The sequence below is a fragment of the Geotrypetes seraphini genome, chromosome 1 (assembly GCF_902459505.1).
Source record: "Geotrypetes seraphini chromosome 1, aGeoSer1.1, whole genome shotgun sequence".
Classification (NCBI taxonomy): Eukaryota; Metazoa; Chordata; class Amphibia; order Gymnophiona; family Dermophiidae; genus Geotrypetes; species Geotrypetes seraphini.
The window spans coordinates 297,696,910-297,710,270 of NC_047084.1; the positions used below are offsets into that span (position 1 = coordinate 297,696,910).

The following is a 13,361-nucleotide window of genomic DNA, read 5'->3' on the forward strand; positions in this document are numbered from 1 at the left end:
GGCTTGATGATTATCAGTGGTAGTTTCTGAGCAAGGAGAAATCTTGATAGTTGGAGGGATTTTTTTGCCAGGTGGTATAAGAAGGGCTACTAGGGTGCTACAACATTGGAGGGGTGGAGGAGGGAATGAATGGATAAGAGGCGGTGGTGTAGTACAGGGGGGAAGGGGGAGTCTGCCCTGGATGCTGTTATGGTGAGAGCGCAGGCACTCGTCCTCCTCTCTGCCCCCTGCTCCTTCCTTACCCCCCCCCCCCATTGCCATGTGTGCATGCCACTTCCCTTCCCCCATACCTCTGTAATGTTCCTGGGGTGAGCAGCAACCCCCAGCCTGCTGTTGCACCAGTATCAGCTCTTCCTCTGATGTCACTTCCTGGACCCACGCCTAGGAAGTGATGTCAGAGGAAGAGCCGACGCTAGCATGAGAGCAGCTTGGGGATTGCTGCTCTTGCCAGGAATGTTACAGAGCTACGGGGGAAGGGAAGCAGCAGGAGGGGGCGGAGAAGGAGCGTGGGGAGGGGGGTGCCTCTCACTCTCGCTATGCCACTGATAAGAGGGATGCTACTTTGAGGCCACTAAGCTCCTTACTATTTAAACCAAGGGCTGGAAGGATGAAGTCCTCCAAGCTAATTCTCCAATTGCTTTGGGATTTCATGCACTTTCAAGCTTCAAGGGACTATTCCTGTTAAATTTAGTAGAGGCAGTCCTGGGGTGAAACTGGACTGGGAACTGCAACATACGTGTTTTTGTTCACAAGTGCACACATTATTTCAGTCAGTAAATATACCCATGTAGTAAAAGAAGGTCTAAAGGTGTAAGCCTCTGCTGGTATTTTTAAACAGATTCACAGCGTTCTATTAGTCGTTGTAATGATAGGAGGAAGCTAAGTCACTGGAGAGAAAGGTCCATTTCTGACAATTCTTTGGTGAGTCTCATCCTTTAGCCATGATTAACTTTTAGCAGATTTACAATCTGTAGGTTTTACAATTATTATAAATAAAGTAACAATGTTTTAATGTGTATTTCAGAGACTGCATTGCCCATATTCAGAAACGTTGTTGAAGTTTATTATCGGTTCCCTGAAGCAGTACCAAAACGTGTCACGTCGGAACCAGCGAGTTATAAAGCTAAATTTGTTTCTCTCAATGCTTTTTCAACTTGTCAGTGTAATCTAGAGGCCATATAGCCTAAGTGGCATCACTAAGCTAAATATTTGATTACCTGAAAATCAACTTAAGACTGTTTTGAACAATGCGATGATTGGGTGGTGAGGTGGTAGTGTGGGGGTCTCCCCTGTTACTGCCTTCATGTCTCTGAGAATGAGTTCTGTCATCAGTTGATATATTACCAAACTTGTTCATTGCAAACAATTTACAGAGTGATTATTTTACAGCGTGTATTTTTTTACTTTGTAAATCAGTACAAAGTCCACAACTACCAAATACCCATGAACTTTTGCTGCTGTGTAGGCAATATGAAAATTATGCTTTTATTGAACAAGCAGTCAGTGCATTAAAATAAACCCAAGGAAAGAAGTAGTCTCCTTCATGAGAACAAGAAGCAAAAAAAGAAACAGAAGAAACAGAAAGAAGAGACATACTGTGCTTAGGAATAGGCCAGTCCTTGGAGCGACCGTGCAGGGGGGTGGAACTTGTCCGAGTCCTCAAAAGACTGGTCTGTGCAGCCGGTCAATGAAGGATAGCATAGGAAAAAGAAGATAAAAACAAAAAGAAGTCAACGTAAATGAAGAAAAAGAGGGGTGTAAAGAGACCAAGTCTACAAAGGAATGAATGAAATACAGAGAGAGAGAAAAAGGCAAACATAATCGGGACTAAGAGATAAGTAGAACATAACATTACATTTGTATACCGCATTACCCTTCAAATCTATGCAATTTGACAAAAGTAAAATACTTCTACAAAACAATTGTTGAAAGATTGGGTAAAAAAGTAAAAAAAAACAAATATTCCTTCACATATGAGGTGATTGGGTGGTGAGTCCTTCAGTGGGGATTGCATCCCTAGAAGGGCTCCGAGTCTCTGAACATATGTGACAAAACAGATTAGAAGTCTTTAAATGAACATTGAGAACTCTATAGGTTCAGATAGGGGATTATTAGCTTACGTTCTTGGTCTTCATTATAATCCCTTTGGGGCCAATAATCAAAAGACACAGACGTCCAAAAAACAACCTAATCCCCAGGACTTCCAAGTGCTGATAATCAAAACCATCTTTCTGTATGTTCAGAGCATTGAGATAGGCGTGGTGGAGGCATGTTATGGGCGGGCTTTGGGTAGTCTCAAGGGCGGGTTAGACATCCTGGACAGAACTTATACATTTGGAACTAGACCAGTTTTAGAAAGGTCTAATTGCCACAAAGTTGCTCAACTGACCAGATGACCACTGCATGCATCAAGGTAAGAAACCCCCACACCCTCCCAGTGCTCATGGACCCCCCTCACACCCACAAAGATCAGAATAGAAAAGTACATACCTGTCTCCATAACATCAGCACCTGGTATAGGAAAGCTTAGTAGAGCTGCACACAGGTGTCTTAAGTAACCTGATAGGGGGGCTAGTGAACCATAGAGAGGAGTAGCAAGTCCCATAAGCCACTCTAAACATTATATTCATGGTAGAAAATGTGAGCCCACCAAAAAAACCCCAAACCCTACTCTACTGCCATATAGGTGCCATCTGCTGCCATAAGGCTATTGGGGTTGTAGACAGGCGAGTATAGTGGGTTTTGGGGGGCTCACTATAACGTACATGGGAGTTCTGGTGAGATGTTTATCTGGCACCTTTTATGTGAAGTTCACTGCAGGGCCCTCTAAGGTGCCCCACTGCTCTGCTGCTATGTCTGGGTAGCCAGTCCATTATAGGACTGGCCTCTCCCACGTCTTGCTCTGTGCATTTGGGACTTGGATGAAATTTTGGTCAAAAATGTGGTATAAAGATAGACATCCTGATGATCTGGGGGTCCCAATGGCCTGGATGTCCAGATAGAGGATCTTAAAATATATATATATTTCTAGATGTATGGTGGTTTGCCTTTCGAAAATAGGCATTTTCTTACTGCCGAGTTTGGACATCTAGAGCCATACGTCCAAATCGGACATAGACGTATGTTTTGAAAATGCCCCTCCTCACGTACTAAAAGGTCATTCCTTGACATATACAGGTTTGATGTATTCTTTAATTAATAGCCAATCCTCTTATAATTACCACTGATAATAGGGAGAAAGTCACCTCAATTAGTGGCCATTAGTGATTAGGAAATATTTGTGTGGAGGTTATCACAAATATCAATTGTTCTTACTGCACTCCCTTAAAAAATGATTAACCATTATTCCTTATTAATTTTACCTAAGATACAGTATGGTATGCGTCTTATATAAGGTAATAAATAGAAATAATAAAGAAGAAAAAGTAAGTTGACATCTTTTTCATTGCATTAAAAATACATTTTGGATTAGCTTTCAAATCTTCTTAAGTTCAGAAATGAGCAAATGATGACATATATCAGAATATATATATGTAACATAAAATCATTTCAATGACAGTCATGGGGAGAGGTGATGTGGATGGGGAGGGGAAGAGAAACAGGGAGAGATGGATGGGTGATCAAAGGGTGACATAGAAATATAATTTTCTGGTTTATACAATGATCGCAAACCCAGATCTTTGTAAGTCCTGTCTGGTAATAAATGATTTTTCCAGTTTCAGACTCTTATGACTGCAAAGCAAACTTATGGTATCTGGTACTCTGATAAACAGGTGACACCAATCATGTGTCAATCTGTCAAACGCTACAGCTTGAACTTTTAGCATGAAATATCTACTCATTGTGTAAGATTTCAGCAGTGCTCTCAGAGGTCCTAACATTTGAAAGTGCTGGTAATTGGCATTTGAAAGGGAAATGAAGGGCACATCTTAACCAGCCACTAAAACACATTGGAACACAGTCAATGTTTTGTCCAAAAGGACAAAATGCTTTGCTTGGTGAGTTCCACATCTGACAGTCAATCTCATTCTACATAAAGGGACCCTTTCACTAAAAGATGTTAAATCCATATCATGTGGTTAATGCGTGAGAAAAGGCTGCTGCAGAAATACGTTAAAATGTTTTATGGCTATTCTGCCTGTTTGTGCATACTAACTAGCAATTTATCCTTAAAAAAAATATTGCTCAGATTCGGCATGTCATGGATGAAGAGTGACCATTCGCATGTTATCCAGCTAGTATGCTATGATTAGTGCGCGCTAATTGGAAAACACAGAGTTAATATGGCTTTTCAAACCTGGCACTTTGTCCGGGTTTTGAAAAGCCTCCTCAAATTGTGTCGGGCAGGGAGGAAGCCCGCATAATCTGCTGCTTGGCTGGCACGGACCTTATCTCCGACGTCGGAGGGAAGGCTTGTGAGCCGGCAGCGTGCAATCGCTGCATGCGCCTTGCCCTTCCTTGCCTGACATTGCAGTGGGGGATGATTGAATGGAGCTGTTGTGTAGCTGCGGTGGGTGCTGCAGTGGTGTGGGGGGGGGGAAGGAAGAATCGTCGGCAGCTTCAGTAGGGGGGGACAGGCAGACTTCAGCAAAGGTTGAGTTCATGGGAGGGGGAGGAAGGAGTAGGACAAAGGTTGGAAGTCAGTGAGAAGGAGGGGGCATGAACTCAGAACACAGAAGGGAGGGGGCATGAATGTGGGACACAAGGGAGGGAGGAAGGGGGCATTAACTTGGGACATAGGAGGGAGGGAAGGAATAGAAAGGGACAATTGTTGGGCCTGAGTGTGTAAGTGAAAGGGAAAGAGATGGTGCACATGGGGAAAGGAAGAGGAAAATTGGGCATAAAGCGAGAAAGAGGAGTGAAGTAGAGATGCATAGTGAATAGAAGGATGAGGAAAATGTTGGATATGGTGATGGAGAGGGAACAGAGGGATAGATTGAAGGGGATGCAAAGGGGAGGAATGTTGGGCATAGTGATGGAGGGAGAGATGTGGCATGGTGTTGGAGAGGGGTGATAGAAGGAGAAATGGGCATGAGGCTGGTGGGCAGTGGTGAAAAATGCTGCACATGATCTGGGGGATGAGAGAGGAAGAAAAGTTGGACTCCTGGAGGGACAGAGAGATGTTGGTTGGGGAATGGAATGAGGTCTGGAGTTGAGGACGCATGCAGGAGGTTGAAAGAAAAAAAGAAATATTGGATGCACAGTCAGAAGGAAGTGCAACCAGAAACTCATGAAATCACCAGACAACAAAGGTAGGAAAAATGATTTTATTTTCAATTTAGTGATCAAAATGTGTCCGTTTTGAGAATTTATATCTGTTGTCTATATTTTGCACTATATTTGTCTATTTTTCTATAGTTGTTACTGAGGTGACATTGCATATTTTAAAGTCATCTACCTTGACATCTTTGAAACCCCCCTCAAATATAAATGATAATTAACATTTTCTCTGCGTACAGTGTGCTTTGTGTTTTTTTAATTTTGTGGTTACCATTATGTATTAATAAGATTATATTATGTGTATATGAAAAATGGATGGAAGAAGTTGCATTACAATTTGTATTATTATAGGCGTGGAGTCGGGGTGGGTTTGGGGCAGAATTTGGGTGTGGATACTTGGTTGGTATTTGTTAGGCTTAGGGGGTACTTGGCTTGAAAAAGTTGAGAAACACTGATCTGTAGAGCTTGACAATTGCCTTCATGGCTACTAATTTTCTAACTAGGTGCTTATATGAAATGTCAAAAAATTGCATATTTCATGTCTATTTTATAGAATACCATGCAAAATTTTTGACATTCTTTCTATAGTGCTGAAAAATCCTCTCACAGTGGAAATCATCTAAACTTCTCTCCTCCAACTTCTGGTGGCAATCAGTTTTACAACATTACAGATACGAATTAGTCCTTGCTAAAAAAAAAAAAAAAAATTGGTACCACAATCTCCTTCAATAAAAAATGGTCCCCTTTGCAAATTTATTTGCAATCACTTCCCTGTCATGTAACATGAAAACATGTCAAGATATAAAAAAACTCTTTTGTTTCCTATATTGTGAATTTAACCATGTATATTGATCATACATATACAGTATAATGGTGTATTCTGTACTCTCTCTATATGTGTACCTGGAAGCTCATTGACTCTAGTTATTGTTATGGTTATTATTACTTTCTTGTATTTTCTTGAAAAATCAATAAAATTTCATGGGAAAAAAAGAAGAAAATGTGATAGTAAAACAGCCCCCTCATCACCACCTGCAAGACTGTAGGTGGAGGACTCCTGCTCAGCTTAGAAGAAACTGTGGCCCCGATGGGAATGTGATGCAGGGGTGTATACCCTCTAGTCAATATACATATGCACAAATTTTACTGCACCATTTTATGAGGGTGATTTTCCACAAGCAAAACATGCTTCACACATTTCCTTGAAGTTGTTCTTAAGTTGTACCCTGAGATGAATGAAACTCAGAGCAGACCATGTGATGCAGATAAATAGACATCCAGCCACCTTACTACAGTCTATCAAATTGGGATGCACTGGGGCACACCACTCATTTCAGTTCTGACAGAATACTGGCATTTACCAATATTAAAACACTCACTGCTGGACACTTGCAAGCCTGGAGAGATTATTAGCAGTCTTTGCCCTTTCATACTTAATGAAAAATGGATATGAGTATGTGTGCGTGTGTGTTTGGTGACAGACCAAGAGAGACAAACACAAAATAAAAAGCATTAAATGGAAACAGATGAAGATGGAGTTAATCAAATAGACAAAGCAAGTTCAATGGAACATGGAGGTCCATATTCATCAGTTTAGTGTCTGTATAAACAGGTGTGGATAACGTATCCATAAATCTTTATGGGAATTTTCAGCTGGCTAATTTTAATCATGCAAAGTCACACCTGCTATTTCTATTTTTAGACTTAATTACAGGCAGTCCCCGAGTTACAGACACCCGACTTTAGCACGACTCGTACATAAGAACATGGTTGCCGCTTCATTTGATTTCACTGAGCAGTATTTCCAGTGGCCTAGACTCCTACACTTCTCCTGCAGCAGATTCAGGAATGATGCATGGCCACATTAAGAACAGTGCATGGTTGTTCATGCTGTACCTTAGAGGGAAAAACAAAGAAAAACTACAAACAAACGTACAAAGATGCAGGCTAAATTTATTATACCAAATAATTGAGTGCAAATCAAAGAACCCAATACGGTCCGTGTTTCGGTTAGCACACCTTCATCAGGGGTAAGCAGCGTGAACCTTAAAATCTATAAGTTTGAGTTACATACAAACCTGACTTAAGAACAGCTTTAAAAATGTAACTTGTTCTTAACCTGGAGACCTCCTGTATACAAGTTATCTGGAAAGTGGCTGAATTTTGATGCTCTCCTTATAACCTTAGGTCCTGCCCCAGCCAAGTTATACTGATACATTTTGGCCTTATGTTGACCTTTTCAACTACCTGATTCTGGCTACATAAGTGGTTCTGAATGTTGACTTGACAATTTACGTGTACTATAATAAAGAAGGGTCTAGACCAGTACTTACCAAATATTCTGTTGCTGTGACCTCATTTTTGTGGTCACAGAAACCACAGAAGGCAAGGGTCAATGATGTTGCCATAAAGGACCCACCCAGATTGAGACCAGGGCTTTGGAACCGGAGCTGAAGGTTTTATGTACTGACTCCACAGCTTTGATTGTGACCCCAAACTGTGGCTCGTGACCCTATTTGGGATCATCATCGACAGTTTGAGAAGCATTTTCGCTAGAACATCTAAGTTTGACTTTGCTTTGGATTTAACACGTAAGACATCCAACAATCAGGGCGGGGAGACATCCATTTCAAAACCACTAGATATCCAAATGTCTTTTTTTAATGACCAGTATGGATGTCTTGGCCGTCAGGACATCCAACCTTAGGACACCTAACTTTTTTTTGCCATTTTCGACCACAAAAAAGTCTAAGTTTAAAACGTCCAAATCCAAATCATTTGGAAGTGGCAGGCTTCAGCATTGTAATGGACTGGACACACAGACAAGCCAAAAGAAAAGTGGGACACTCTAGAGGGCACTGCTGTAAATGTCACATGATGGATTCCAGATGTACATCTCACCATAACCCCCTTATAATTTATGGTGAGCCCTCCAAAACTTCCCCAAAACCTACTATACTCACCTATCTACCACCCCAATAGCCCTTATGGTTGCGAGTAGCACCTACATGGCAGTTTTTGTGAATTTTGGTGACCTTACGCTTTTCATCATAAATGTAGTGGGAAGAGTGGCTTATGGGCCTGGGTCCTCCTCTCTATGGCTCACTAGCCCATCCACCAGGCTACTTAAGACAATTGTATGCTGCTCTACTAGGCTTTCCCATACCAGGTGCTGCTGTTCTAGAGAAAGGTATGCACTGCTTCATTAAAATCTTTGTGGGGTGAGAGGGGGGGGTGTCGATGACCACTGAGGGACTGTGTTCGTGTGTGTGTGTATGGGACAGTGTCATTACTTAATATTAATTTTTGGGAAAGGAAAAAGATCTCAGAAACTGACTCAGTAATTATGATAAAATGAAATAGGCTAAGACTTATCAGTTCTATTTTTTAAAAGTGCAATATGCAGTGTTTAAACTCAAATACATAAAGTGCTTGGTGCCAATAAACTTAATATTTAACAATATTTATTTGCATATATACGCAGGTTGTGCATAGTGCTTCTTATTCCATCTATTATCTTATAGAGTCATTACTTAATCCCTGCAGTGTCATCTGGTCAGTTTGGGTTCCTTTTTGGCACTTAGACACTTTTAAAACAGATCTAGCTCTGGAAGTCTAAGTTCCGTCCTGAACGTTCTGGGAAATGTTTGCTTTTCACTGCAAGACATCCAAGTACTAAGCCCACTCATAACACGCCTCCAAACATGCCCCTTCAAACTTTGGACACACAGCGGCTAAGAAGCCTAGCAAGATGTCCAGAAAGTCTGCTTCAAAAATCGGCACTTGGTTGCCAATTTATACCATTTTGGATGTCTTAGTGTTTTGAAAATGCCACTATTTGGTTTTTTGAATATCCATAATGAATGGAATATGTGTATGCAATAGATCTGCATACAATGGAGGCATTGCATGCAAATCTATCCCATGTGTCATGTGTATTCATTCTAGTTATTATGAAAAGCTAATTGGCTAAATACTCCTTTACACCAAATACTCCTTTATACCAATTAGTTTAGGCAAAACGTGTCTTTGGTATACAGTGGGGGGAGGGGGCAGAGTTTATAAAAAATCAGCTCCAAAACAAATATTTCTGGAGATTTCGCAATTTAAAAAAAAATCCCCCAACATTTTCAATGGGAAAAAAAAAAATAAGATCGTTAGTTGTTTCTTTTCTTTTTTTTTTTTTGCAATATAGCACTGATAAAACTGCTTGACACCAGAATTCAAAGGTACATTTGTGAAGAAAACAGAAAGAAATTTTGCAGTACAGGTATTTTAAATAACTGGTGATGTTAGCAATTCTGCATTTCTCAACATTTAGGGTGTAGATATCAGTGTCAGAAGTTTTGTTGAATTTTAAATACCCCTCATATTTGATCTATAAAATTTGGGTTGAGCCTATTGAAGAGTGTGGCGCAGTGGTTAAAGCTACAGCCTCAGCACCCTGTGGTTGTGGGTTCAAACCCATGCTGCTCCTTGTGACCCTGGACAAGTCACTTAATCCCCCCCATTTCCCCAGATACATTAGATAGATTGTGAGCCTGCCAGGACAGACAGGGAAAAACTGCTTGAGTACCTGAATAAATGCATGTAAACTGTTCTGAGCTCCCCTGGAGAACGGTATAGAAAATTGAATAAATAAAGAAATATTCATAGACCTATACACAGTTATATTATGTTCTATTGACAAATGAGCATGGTCTGATAACGAGATGGGACCAACAGTACAGGAGAAATAAAGCATAAAAACAATTCTCAACTAGATATGTACATCAAAGATTAACCATGTATATCTATGAGGATCTGTGCTTAGGAGTCAACTTTTCAAAATGATCGGGATGCTCGACTCTCCACAAATTATCAAGTCCATATAAAGGAAATTAAAGCATGATGGGTTGTGAACACAACAGGCCAGGCCGTCTTTAAATGAAAAGCAAAGCAAGTGGTACCACACAGGGAGGACTTATGGGTAAATAAAATGCTAGGGGTAGTGCTGCAAGCCCCACCAGTCTCTCTTCCACCCCAACCTTAATTCATTGCCACAGTTTACCATCCTACTTCCAGAACATCTACACCACATTCATGCTATGCCATCCAGTCAACCCTGATCCATCTATATAAACCATATTCTTCTCCTCCTAGCTAGTCCTCAGTAGTCCCTTTTCCCTAACAAACCTGTGCATACCATACACTTTTTTTTTCTCTTACACCATCTCTACTTCTTTGTCAGTTCTTCCCTTAATGTCTTCTTCCTCTTCTCACCTTCTTATTCTGTTTTTCCCTCACTTCAATGCAGTTTGACTTTTGTTTGGGATAGGATGCTTAATATCACTCCCTCCATACCTACTCTAATCACTCCCCCCCAAAAAAAATTATATACTTGTCTATTTCCTCATGACTTGACCTGTCTTGCCCCCTTCTAATTCCTTCCCTCATTGGGTTCCCACTCACTCTACCTTGGTCAGTGCCCATTCCATACAGGCTACGCACACCCATCCTTCAGACTTCCTAAGCAGATTCATTGTACATTTCAAAAATTTTATCCCCACCCTTTCTGGCATAGATCATATTCCTACTCCCCCTTCCTAGAGTCCTAGACTGAAATACAATAGCAGTTCCACATCCAGAAAGGCTCTACGAGCTGCTCCACCACCTGAATGCACAAACCTTGGAAACTCAGCAATCAGTTGCTCGATAGCCCCTAAGGCCACATTGGCATGTGGTGCTTCTTGCTCTCAGACTGAAAATCCCAAAGATCACATGCTGAGAAGGAAATCAGTAAACCTAAAGGTGTGCATTTATATCAACCCACTGTATTTGAGTCCACCTGCTAAAGCTCTAGCAGTTACAGAGTAAATGCTTGTTCAGTGGGGACCTGAGTTAACACTAACTATAGTGCCTTCTGCAAAAATAGAAATTGGCACCTCATTTGATGGTAATAATTTTGGCACAATGCCCCATCCTACATTTGTGGTGACTCTAGCACATCCTTCTTACTCTCTCCTTTTACCAAACAACCTCTTCTTTTTCCTCTAATCTCTGACTACTACCATTGTACCCCCTCCCCCCTTTTCCTGGCCCACATTAAGAACATAAGAATAGCCTTATTGGGTCAGACAAATGGTCCATCTAGCCCAGTATCCTGTCTTCACAGTGGCCAACCCAGGTCCCAAGTACATTGCAAAAACTACTAAACCAGGGCAAGCAGTGGCTTCCTCCATGTCTGTCTCAAAGGCAGACTATGGACCTTTCCTCCAGGAAATTGTCTAAACCTTTTTTAAAACCAGCTACTCTTACCACATCCTCTGACAATGCATTCCAGAGCTTAACTGAGTGAAAAAAATATTTTCTCCTATTGGTTTCAAAAGAACTTCATCGAGTGGGATCTCGGCCGCATGCAGGAGAGGGATCTCGGCCACATGCAGGAGAAGGGGTCGGAGAGAAGAGGCAGAGGGGAGGAAGCTCAAGATAGGCAGATCGGGGTAGTGGCGAGAGGGAGTTCCGCCCACCCCCACCATGTCAGAGGTAGCATCGGCGCCCGGGTTCCCCCTTAAAAGGAAGGGATCCAGAGTGTGAGGCGGATCTCGGCCGCTTGCAGGAGAAGGAGAGGCAGAGGGGAGGAAGCTGAAGACAGGCAAATCGAGGTAGCGGCGAGAGGGAGCTCCGCCCACCCCCACGGCGTCAGAGGTAGCATCAGCACCCAGGCTCCCCCTTAAGAGGAAGGGAGCCAATGGTGCGCAGCTGTTCGGTGTGCAGCAAAGGCGAACGGCAAAGGCGCTCGCCTTAGTGAGAGCGCCTTTGTGAAGGAGCCTTAAGAAGGAGCCACGAAACTAGGCCACCCAGCAGAGTGACCTAGAACGTAAGCCACAAATACTTTTTGTTTCTCTTTCTTCTTTTTTTTCTTTCTTTCTTTCATCTTGCTGCACAGCACTTTTCGCACACCACACACCAAGAGGGGTCTCATCCAGCCAACAGAAGCCTCAAGAACTTTTTGTTTCTCTTTCTTTCTTTTTTTCTTTCTTTCAGCTAGCTGCACAGCAGAGACCACTTTCGTACACCACACTCCAAGAGGGGTCACATCCAGCCGACAGAAGCAGAAGGTTCACAACAGATAGCCCAGACAACTCAGAAAGAGAGCAGGAAATGATTGCCCAAGGAAGCCAGAAAATGAGCTTTCCAGTCTTCTGCACCAGCTGCAATATGTATGACTACCTCCCCTCGGGGACTCGGGCATACATTTGCAGTCGGTGCATGTTGCTGGATAGCCTGAAACAGCAAGTCCTTCTGCTAGAAGAGTCCTTCTGCTAGAAGTGATGAATATAAGAGAACGCCTCACCTTTGAAGAGGAAATCCGCCAGCCTGAGAAGTTACTACTGGAGTCCAGTACCAACAAAGAGATCAAGGAGCTAGAGAGATTCATTGAGGAAGCCCACCAGCAACATGTAGAGGCCCCAGGGCTGGAGAACTGTACCCTAGCAACCCATGTAGAAGGCATGGACGAGACGAGAGGAGACACCACTACAATTACTGATGGGTCTGAAGCAGAGATAGAGGGCGACCGTTCACTTACAGGAAGAGGGAGACTGCATGGGGTTGTATCACAGGAGAGAGAAGATCAGCCTCGCACCATGGATGTGGACTTACGACCCCCAAGGAACCCCCGAATAAAGAAGATGGGGATAATCATAGGAGACTCCATTATACGACATGTGAACAGCCACACCGCAGGAGGAAGAGAGGATAGACTCGTCACTTGCCTGCCCGGAGCAAGAGTGAAAGATGTGGCCAACAGGATCACCAGAATCATTGACAACGCAGGAGGAGAGGACACTGCTGTGCTTATCCACGTGGGAACCAATGATGTGAGCGGATGGAAGTATGACAGGGAAGAAATGAAGGGCCAGCTCCGCTCACTCGGAAGAAAACTGAAAGTCAGGGAGGTGAAGGTGGCCTTCTCTGAGATCCTCCCAGTACCAAGAGTGGATGAGAAGAGGCAAGAGGAACTGTGAGCAATCAATGCCTGGATGAGAAGATGGTGTGAGGAAGAAGGCTTTGACTTTGTGTGCAACTGGACAGCGTTTTGGGGAACAAACAGGTACTACAGAAGAGATGGATTACACCTCACCAAGGAAGGAGCAAGA

The 13,361-nt window shown here is 42.5% G+C and overlaps 1 protein-coding gene across 8 annotated transcripts in view; it reads right to left on the reverse strand.

Annotated features, from left to right (window-relative positions):
* The window catches only part of EBF4 (EBF family member 4), a 494,482-nt gene that overhangs the window by 14,375 nt on the left and 466,746 nt on the right, over positions 1-13,361 (reverse strand). For 6 of the 8 annotated variants that reach the window (XM_033954142.1, XM_033954133.1, XM_033954116.1 and 3 more), the window contains one exon: positions 1,597-1,672. The exons of the other annotated variants lie outside the window; for them this stretch is intronic. In XM_033954142.1, coding sequence (XP_033810033.1) covers positions 1,602-1,672 — 71 coding nt within the window. In that variant the 3' untranslated portion in view covers positions 1,597-1,601. The remainder of the gene's footprint in view (positions 1-1,596; positions 1,673-13,361) is intronic. 8 annotated transcript variants of the gene reach the window in all.